At 23.2% G+C, this 11510-nt stretch overlaps 1 protein-coding gene across 1 annotated transcript; it reads left to right on the top strand.

Annotated features, from left to right (window-relative positions):
- The first annotated feature begins 208 nt into the window (after positions 1 to 208).
- Positions 209 to 7912, top strand: LOC112592738 (tubulin polyglutamylase TTLL6). The gene is made up of 10 exons (XM_025336890.1): positions 209 to 213; positions 1752 to 1795; positions 2329 to 2483; positions 5365 to 5495; positions 5553 to 5712; positions 5805 to 5905; positions 6590 to 6718; positions 6781 to 7006; positions 7085 to 7260; positions 7729 to 7912. The coding sequence occupies exons 1-10, from the start codon at positions 209 to 211 to the stop codon at positions 7910 to 7912; spliced, it is 1311 nt and encodes a 436-aa protein (XP_025192675.1).
- The last annotated feature ends 3598 nt before the right edge of the window (positions 7913 to 11510 follow it).

Genomic DNA, 11510 nt, shown 5'->3' with positions numbered 1-11510 from the left:
TGATAAAGAAATTGAATAAGATACTTAAATAATTTAATTTCTTTCTATTTTCTTAAATATATTTCAAAGTACTTGAGTAATATTCAAAAAATTTAAGACAAACCATCCTGTCGAAAAAAAACATGGGCAACATATTTTAAAGTTTCAAAGTTTCAACAAATTTGTATTCACTCGAGTATTCTACTACAATTGTGAAAGAAAAAATAAGATGAAGTAAAACTCGTAAAAATTGATCGAGTGTATTCAAAAGTAGCACATACATGATGCAATATTGTAAGTTATAAGTTAAAAGAAAATATACATTAGATACACCATGAAGTTTACTAGGTATCGAATATCATATTTTTATTTATCTTAGATATATGTAAGCATTTTTCTTTCGATTACAAAAACATTCAAGACGTATACATTTCATAAGTGCGTTTTTATTTTCCATACTAAAAGTGTAAAACAAGGGGGGCAAGCAACTTTACTGTACTCATATAAAAATATTTCGTTTTGAGCGCAAATCAAAGAAACTACCCATAACATGATTTTATACAATATAGTGGGAAATCTGTTAACAGATACTTTTGATCTAAAAAAATACTTTCAAAACAGAAGTACGTAAATACTAAAGTCATGCTTTGTTGCACCTAATCAGATAAGTGATAACATTGAAGCATATGAATAAAATGTTAAACGATGTATCTATTCATATAGATCCTTTTACTAGATTTACTTGAAAAATAAAAATATCTAAGTTTTCCTCAACATATTTTGTATTATTAAAATAAAGAATATTCAGTTGTGATAAATACGTTCTTGGTACTATCGAGTCTTTAAAAAATTATTATTTATCCCTTTCCATTTTTAGAAACTTAAAATAATCACATTTATTGGTAAGGTCAAAAATACTATTTTTCTTGATTTTATAACTTGTCATTAATAAATAATATAATAATGTAAATATTAAAATGTGTTACAATTTATCATAATACTTACACAATAATTTGTGAGATACCAAAACATTTCTAGAAAATAATTTTCTATCAATAAAAATTCAACAAATAATTAAAAAAGTTCATAACTTTGTATAAATCATATGATGATTGAATGAGATACATACATTTTATTGAACTTTTATTATTACTTACTAAAATATTAATGGTTGATTTATAGTTCAAAATGTATAATATCAAAACAGGATTTTTTTTGTTTATTTTTATGCAATTTTCTTTTTATATTGCTAATATATTCTTACCATTTGTATGCAGTGAAATAGTAACTAATATTGAAGAGTGTTGTTTGATTTTAAATTATAATAAAATAGTTCTCATATTGCAATTATAATTTTGTTATCTATGGTATGTGAGCCTACTCTAGTAATTTTAATGTTTTTAGATTTTAAAGAAATTTCAAGATTGCAAAGCTAGAACTTGTTTAATATAAATATATATAATAATATTTAAAAAAATAATATGATATTTTGGCAGTACAAAATGGAAGTAAATTGATATTCTGGATTATATAATAATAGATAATATTATAGTATATATCCATGTCTGAGATTGAATAAACAAAAATGTATTTAATTATAAATAAACGGAGATATTTAAAGATTTGCTGATTTAAACTTAAAATAACCATTGATATAAAGATCGTACTCATGACAACTAAATAAAATAACTTCGAATAAATTTTGTTTAATTTTATTATTTTATTTTTATTTTTGTATTTCGTTTTTAGATTCTATAATGAAAAAAAACAAGTTCTATTCAACAGATTACTGAGGAAAAGAATATCCAAAAAAAAGTAATCGAATCAATAATACACTAAAAATGCCTAGAATTTTGGAACACGGATTAGAGTACTATTAAATATTTGGAATATTAAATTTTAATAACTATTACTATTACTATTACTACTTTTATATTAAATAAGTAATTATTGGTAAATACTAAATATCAACAATGATATACTAAATTCAAACATATTTATTAAGTGGCATATTAGAATAGCACGTACCTCCGAATATTCTTAACACTCAATATTATTCCCTTAAGTAATGACTATGTATATCAACCGAATATTAAAACGAACTTCATGTACTTATATACTTTGTACATTACAAAAAATATAGATTTAATTTAAAAATTAAATTTGAGAAAACTTGCTATATTTTATTGTTTATCCATTGTCAAGAAATGAAATTTACGTATTTATAGTGTCTTAGGTTGTGAATTTAGAACTAGAAATGATAATACACAATAAATCATACCCTAGCTATGTAGTTATCGTATAAAATATAAAAATTTAAAAAATTTGTCACTTTGTTGTCACATAGGAGTGCAATATGCTTGCAAAATTGTAGTTATTCTATTGTATACGATGTAGCAATATCAATGGGTATGTATGTCGTAAAACCAGAAGAATCGTGGGATTTGTGGTGGTGTAATACACCCATGGACATTAAAAAAGCCAAAAATTTAAAAAAATATCAAGTAAGCTATAAAATGTATATAATATAATTATAATTTATAATACATAGGAAGTAAAAATATGTTTGAGATTCTGAGCATAATTATGAATGTATTGATTTTACAATAATGATATGTTTTTTTTAATCATCTTTTGGAGTAGCAAAAATTATATTAACTTCAACTTCAATAAATTTTATAATAGGAAATTTAATTTAATTGGAAATTTTAGTAACAAGTTTCTAACAATTTTTAGTAATTATAGAATAACAAATCATTTTAACTTAAACCAGTTTCAAAAAGGATTTTCTCATTTTGTTACCTATATCTAATTATTGTAAATATCTTAATCATTTGTCTTGGAAATTTTTGAATTGTTTTCCTAAAAATGTTGATAAAAAAAATATATGCAAGGAAGAATAATATTTGATAAAGTAGTAGATTCTTGCACACTATATAATTTTAAAATGAAAACTGTATAAAAAATAAGTTACATATTTAGGCAGGGGCTAGAAATAATTATCGTCTAAGGCAAATCTAAGGCTTTTAGGAGTGAAACTTTAATGTACAAAAATATTTGCGTTTAATTCTAAACTGTATACAATAAACTAAAACCCTATACATGAAAGTATATTACCAATAGGAATATATATAGTTAAGTAATAGGTATATTTATTTTTTATATTAAATTTGTTTTTAGAATCTGAGCATAGCAATTATTTTTTGTTTATCATCACTTTTTGTGACAGTAATAATGCTTTGATTTTAAAATTTGGAGATGGTTTTAGGTAGGAAATTCAATCTATTTATTTGATGTTTTTTTTTGGGAAAAATTTTTAATTTTTTTTTATAATTAATGATGAAAATTATTTGCCGGTTTAAAATACATAAAAATTTAATACAATACTCAACATAAGTTATAGAAATATTAAAAATGCAGTTCACTATTTTTTTTTTTTTTTACGTATTTGAATATAGAATTTAGAAAAAAACGTATAAATATAAAAAGCAAATTATTTTATTTTTATTTTTTTTTTTATTTTTTTGGAAGATGAAATACAAATTTCTTCATAAGTAGTTCATACTGAGACCATAAAATAAAAAAATAAACATAAAGGTAATTATTTTTTATTGACATTTTAAGTAAAAATTTGGACGAAATTAAATGATTAATAATTATTAGGTTAATTATTTTATTATAATTAAAAACATTATTAGATAGTAAAATTAATAAAAAATAATTACAAACAATTTTTCTTATTTAACTAAAACATTGATATAATTAAATACATTATTTGTACATAAAATCACACATTAATAAAATAATATAATTTAAAGAAATACAACCATAAATAATTACTAAAATCATCATTTATTATACTAATTCAGTAATGCTGTAAACCTGTTGTAAAACTAAATTTTTTTTCTTGCTGCGTAGCCAAAGTATAATTTTTTTTTAAGAACTTTGAATAAATTTCTGTAGTTAACTTCTAATGGTAGTTTTTTGTAAGTTGTTGGACCAATACATAATTATTTGGATAGTATTAATTTTTTATGTATAATTATTACTTTGATTATAGATGATAATATTTTTCTAGTATTATTTCCGTATTCAATTTTAAGAGTAACTACATTATTTTTAACTTAGTAAAGAACAGAATCTTAAAATAAAAAATTGTATTATTAAGGGTAAATTCATATTATTATATGTCTATTTTGTAGCATATTGAATCTGTTTCTAGAACAAATTTCAGTATTTTTTTTTTTTATGGATCTATAGTCGTTTTGTACATACTTCTCCATATAGAAATAACGTAATTAATTATAAATTCCATTAGTGCTTGATAAACAACTTCTTAAGTTCTAAGAGATCTGTTGACTTTTGAAAACTTACATTATTTTTCTTAATGGATGTTTATTTACTGTTAAGTGTAGTTTATTTTTACGAAAAATCAATAAAATAATTGCAATTGTTACCCAGAGTTTAAATTTTTTGATTTTCGATGATTTTTTTTTTTTGAAGAAAAAGAAGAAGAAGAAGAAGAAAAAGAAGAAAAGTAATTTTATTATTTTTAAAAATGTTTATGAATTTATTAGTAGCAGAATTTACATTAAAAGCGTTCATTATTATTGACCAATTATTGTAGTTCTTTAACGATAGTGATGATTTAGAATAATTAACTTGTTTAAGATTTTTTGATTTGGTGAGTTGTTCTTATTATACCTAAATTATGTTAATTATACTAGTAACTATTGCTAAATGGTCAACTAAAGAGATATGAGCAACAAATGTTTTTATATTTGTTAGTGCATAAGATTTTAAAAGTACATAATCTAAACAATATCCTATTTCTTTTGATATAGTTGTATAATTAATGAGATTAATAAATCCATATTCGTTAATTAAATTGAGATAGTTATTACAGTATTAATCGTTATTTATTATATTTATATTTAAGTCGCTCTTTATTATATTGATGTCACTTTTTTTGATTCTAGATTTTCGAAGGATAATTTGTTAAAATTCATCTAAAAATAAATTAATATTAACTTGTGGTGGTTTATAAATTCCATAAACTGTGAACTTTGAATTTCCTTTTCTTAAAATTTCTAAGCTAGATATTGTTTAAGTTAGTTACTTGTGTATTTGTGATTAAGTTATGAAAACAATAATATCATCGTTATGATTTATTTATTTTAAAGTCTTATCTTAGTATTTTTAGTTTATAAATCTTATTTTAATTGGTTAATGTTTAATTTAAGTAGTGATGTAGATGTAATAGATGTCTTTTCTTACTGAATACTCAGTACTGAGCAATAAACATATCAAACCCAATAAAATATTAAAATGTATGATAAATAATAAATTAAACCGATTCGCGATTATGTATCTTATTGTTTTCAGAAAACGAATCATTTTCTGGGTATGTCAGAAATTTGTCGTAAAGATTCATTAGCTCGCAACCTCAATAAAATGGCTAATAGTTTTCGAGACGATTATAATTTTTATCCTATGACATGGCATTTACCATCGGAGTAAGATTTTTCTAATAAATAGTCGACATACAATAAATATAATTTAATTAATTTTAGTTACATGAAATTTCAAATTTACACGAGTCAACATAAAAATTCAACATATATTATAAAACCAACAGCAGGAAGTCGAGGTACCGGAATATACATAACTAAGTCTCCAAAAAAAATTAATCTGTATGAACATAATATGATTTGTCAGCTTTACATTTCCAAAGTAGGTAATCAAAAACAAATTTTTAAACTATAAGTAATATATTATTAAATAAAAAGTGAATTACCTTTCTCTGTAATATTATATTGTTTTAGCCATTGTTATTAGATGGCTATAAATTTGACATGCGTGTGTATACTTTAATAGCATCATGTGATCCACTTAAGATATACGTTTACAATGATGGTCTTGTCAGGTAAAAATAATATCTGAATACTTAAGACTTCGAAAACCCAACAATATTTTTGGTATAAGAAACTAAAACTTTTAATAATCTATTAAAAATTGTTTTTTGACTTACTAAATATAAGTAAAGTTACGGTAGTTACGTAAACAGTTACGATTACTGTTGGATAGGTTATAGAAAAAATATAGTTTAATGTGCGCAAAGTCTAGAAACTATCTGAGGTATGATACACTTCTCAATGGTCAATATTTATGTGAGGGTTGAAATTTTAAATTTTAAATCCACATTTTGACTTAATTCAATTTTAAACCGAGTTTAAATGTCAGTGTTCAACATTTTTATTTAAATTGATGATAGTAACCTATATATTTATTCAAGCAGATTTATTTTTTCCATAATTATTAGTGTAGTATTTAATACAATTTTGATTACATTTAAAAATGTTATTTATTATATTATATTTTATTATTTATTTTAAAACCTTGCTGTAAATAATTAGGCACATTAAAAATTGTCTTATAAAGCTTATAAATGTATAAAATGTCCACCTATTTATTATATGCGTGGTACTGTGTAATAATTAATAACTTATTTTACCTATTTTACATTTCGTTAGTAATGCGCCAATGCTATAATAGTTCAATGGACAATGCAATTCAATTTTCACTTACTCCATATACGATAATTTCACAGATTAGCAACGGAACCTTATGAAACACCCACGCACAATAATATAAACGATCGGTTTATGCATCTAACCAATTACTCAGTGAACAAATGCAATAAAATGTACATTGATAACGAACTTTTTGGAAGTAAACGGTGAGATAAAAAAATAAACAAGATTCTGTCGTTAATTTTAAAATATGCTTCGTTAAATTTAGCCGAATTACAACTCTCAGTAATTGGCTACGTGCAGAAGGCTACGACGAAAAAAAAATATGGAACGAAATTGATGATGTTATCATTAAAACCATAATCCTGGCCTATCCGTTTGTCAACCGCAGCTATCAGACGTGTTTTTCCGGTCATAAATATACGCCAGCATGTTTCGAAATTCTGGGATTCGATGTACTTTTAGATGAAAACTGCAAGCCATATCTCTTGGAAGTCAGATATTGTTACATCATTGATTCATACGATTAATCGGTGTTTAATATTTTTAACATCCTAACGAATTGTCCTTAGGTTAATCATTCGCCAGATTTTCACACAGACACTTCGATTGACAAATTAGTGAAACGAGAATTACTGATTGATACGTTTAAACTATTACAATTGAATAAGACTTTAAAAAAATTTGTTTCTGGAGAAGAGAAATGGAAAATTCAACAACAAACCATAAATTCTGATAAAAACGTTTAGTATGTTTGAAAACCATTTGCTTACATTTATTAATTTATTCAAATACAAATTTTTAAATCAATTGTATTTAAAAAATGTTGCTGGTTAACAACTTTAAAAATAACCTTAGTCATACAGTTAATAATTTTGTATCCATACCGCTACTATTGTACTATATTTATACCAGCTATCACGATTATTGAAATCTAAATTTTTTTATATAATACTATAATTACCTATGAAGAAATAGAGAAAAATATATTTACCTACTTAGGTTATTTATAATATTTTCAATTATGTGCTTGATTTTAGTTATGTAAGACCTTAATATAACCTGATTAATTTATCAATAATAATATTTTCTATGAAATTTTTAAAATAAGTAAATATTGAGTATCGTTTAATAACCTATTAAAGCACCAATATTTTTACATAAAATAAAGCATTATTTTTTTTTATGTATAATAATGTGTGTAAATTATTTTTAGCAAGCAAAGAACGTTAAGGTGCAAAGAAAATTTTGAGCAACAAAATAATTTATGGGAAAGCAAAAATATGGGTAACTACAGATTAGTATTCTCAGAGAAAAATGCGCACTTGTATGAACATTATTTTTACTGCAATGAAAGTGCAATTTACCGACAGACATGTCGTGCATCATTGTATTATTGAAAAGTAATTTCAGAAAAAAAGTAAAATTAATAATATTTCATATATTTATTAGTAATAAATATATTTCCTACGATTACTTCTATTACTTCTCCACTAAATGACACTCAACTTTCTATCCATTCTAAATATCCATGTTCCTGCATACTTTTCTTTATTATCCCCTCCCCCTCTATCTCCTATATATACAATCAGCATAATATAATAATACAATCGTATAATTTTAGATTAAATATTTAAAATTTTTAAGCCCCTAGACTATATATATACTTACAGTAAGATATATATAATTATAATAAACAAATATATTATTTGTAAGTGTATAAAATAACAAAATAATTTAAATAGTAGATGCATACCTAATGTATTTAATTGTAAGATGATTACTGAACAACACAAATATTTTAACTTATAAGATGCATAAATTAAATGATAAGTCTTTTTATAAATTTTATAGACTAGATTTTGTTAAAATCAGATGGGTTAATACTTAAGCCTCAATTAAAAAAAAAAAAAGTGAAAACATTCGAATTGATACCATAAACTAAAAACTGAAACAGATTAGATTCATTTAAGAAAAAAAAACACCGAACAAAATATCAGGACTTATTAAATAAAAAATTAAAATTTAGTTTTCAGGTAGTCGAAAACAATGTATTCATTCACGATTCACCTAATTTATGTAGAAAATAATAATATAAACAAGTAAATCAAAAAATATATAACTATTGATTGTTATACATCTATACCCAATTCTAGGACTTTCGTGTAGATTGATAGAAGTTTTTATTTTTTTGATGGATTGAATAATGATACAGTTGATTGGAAATAAACCAATTTCATAAATACTGTATAATATAATATTATTTGAATTAAAAACAATAAAATTATTTAATCATATTGAAAATACTCGTTTAAATGTTATGAACAAAATATTGACTGAAAGTATACTTATTTCCTAAAGTTGTGTAAATATTATTATGCGTTTTTTATTAGCTTAGTCATCGTACTAAACCATTAAACTTATGCTCAAGTTCCATTCTCATATGATATAAGAAAACTATGAAACATTTATATACTATATAAAGTTAAAAGTCATAACTACAAAAAAAAAACACAAAATATAATAATTTGAAAATATTGTATTATATTATATATATATTTGAATATATATTGTACCTACCTATAAACTGTGTGTCCTTGTTCTCACTATTAAATCCTATGCGTGTATAACGAGTAACTTCAAAATTGTGTGTATATAACATTTATGCTGCTAAAGCTAAACAGTAATTTCATTTTTATCTAAATATTGATTTTTTCATTTATAATCTCAATACTTATAATAGCTATAGCCATAATGCGCAGTAACATAGCGCACATTTTACTAAAGTTAATTCGCTACTTAGTCACAATTTTTTTTTTAATTTTAACAAATTGTAAATACTCTTAGAAAATAAAATGATAAAATGCATTTTTTTTTTAAATGTTTCTATTGCATAAAAATTTGTTGAAAGTATTAGTCAAAAAGTATCTGCAGTCGTTCTAGAAAATCAATTCTTTTGTAAATTAATTTGCACAAATTTCTACTGTAATTTAAACAGTAAATCAGTCTGAGCTGCTATATTACTATATGTTTAACAATAGTTATACCTATGCTGTTGTACAACCTCAAACTTAGAAAGGTGTCAACATTTATTGGATAAGCGAATAACTAAAAAAAAGGTGATACGAGTTACGAGTACATGACTCTCTGGTACAATTAAACAAACATTTTAGTGAATAAAAAGAGTGGAATGATCGCGTATGTATACACGTGTAAAATTAATTATCTATGAAAATAAATTTTACAAAATCATCCATCCCTCAATCTTTTTACAGCGCCAGCTCAATTTACATATTGATCAAATAAAATCATAATAAGTCATACATGAGCTAATATATATAATTTTTTTTTAAATAAACTATTTTAACTAAGAACGAACAACAATAGTTAAAAGATGTAGACACATAATACATACATATAAAATTCAAAATAATATATTTATATTTTATAATAAATTGAACAGTCGTTTTACCAAGCCGATTCGTTCACAAATTAGTTGTATGATATTTCTCTTCCGTTTACGTCTCAAGACGTAAATAATTAGGTAATGTATACAAAACTCCGCATTGTTCCAATATAAGTGTAAGACAAGTGGTCTATAACAAATTAGTATTCCCAGACAGTTCCATTTTAGACGTCCGGTGTGAATCTCATATAAAATATCTCTAGTAATAAAAATAAAATACAAAACACTGAAACACAGTGGACGTTTTTTTTTTCCTGCAATTGTATACAAAAACGAATTGAGAACAATTATATTATTCCGATAACAATAGCATAAACAATGTATTTCAATCATTATAATGAATAAAAATAGTGCCTACCTATATTTGACTTGAAGCTCGAAAGTTAAAAAAAAAAAAATAACTTATACTATAAAAATATAATCTATTTATTATGATATCAGTTATTTATTGAATGGATATAATATAATATTATACATTATACATGCATAATGTATTTTGTATTGATCACAGACACACGGCATGGAAAGACTCACAAACGCTCTATTTTACGTCACGCAAACCACTTTTATAAATTACATTCGTCATTTATTAACAGCATAAATATGTACCTGTGTTGAAAATAATGAGTGTAGGTAGTTGTGTATTATTAGCCAAAAACTTAATATGAATTAGATAGTTCGTCAAAATGACCATTTAATTACAATGGATTTCCTTTCTTAATTCCGTATGAGTGTATGAACAATTTTACATACATTATACATTTTTAATTAAAACATTACGTACAACACAGCCCACAAGTGTTTTTTTTAGATAGACTAGTGATTCTCAGCCGTTTTAAAATGATGAGCCATATATAATTAAATTTTATGAGCATTTTAACTATAGGTACCATATAATGGCTAGTGTGTAATGACACAACACGCTGAAATATATATGTTTACAGACATTATTTTTATAATTGTTAATCACCTTTTATTTGAGTAGACTTTTCTCTTTTATCTGGTCAATAGATTCAGAGAAAAACAAAAATTTCAAGTTTAATATTTATCGTAGTATAAAAATATGCAAGGTTGGAGAGTGTTTTAAATAAACTGTTAACATATTTTAAACAAAAACGTTTAAAACGATTTATTTAGCTTTTAAAAAACATAAAATTTTAGTTATTATAATTTCTGTGATTGTAATATAATATTAATGATGTGTTTAAATATTATATTATTAAATTACTAATATTAGTCTTAAATCCCAAAACAAATAATATTATATCATCAACTCACTTCTTTACATAATCAAATATCTATAAACATGTTAAACGTTTGAATCAAAATTCATAAGTACTATAATATTTAATTTAATTAACTTTGTATTACCAGTTATAAGATAGAATTTAAATTTAATTAGTTCTGATAATGCAAAACAAAATATATTATAATTTTTATATTTTTAAAAATTAATTTTTTACTTTAATAATGATTAAAACTAAAAAACAACATCGTTTTAAACTAATAAAGCATTTGTTATTTTTACAACC

Source organism: Melanaphis sacchari, unplaced genomic scaffold (genome assembly GCF_002803265.2).
Source record: "Melanaphis sacchari strain LSU unplaced genomic scaffold, SCAv2.0 Contig188_pilon_pilon, whole genome shotgun sequence".
Taxonomy (NCBI): Eukaryota; Metazoa; Arthropoda; class Insecta; order Hemiptera; family Aphididae; genus Melanaphis; species Melanaphis sacchari.
This window is presented reverse-complemented; position numbering and strand designations above follow the sequence as displayed.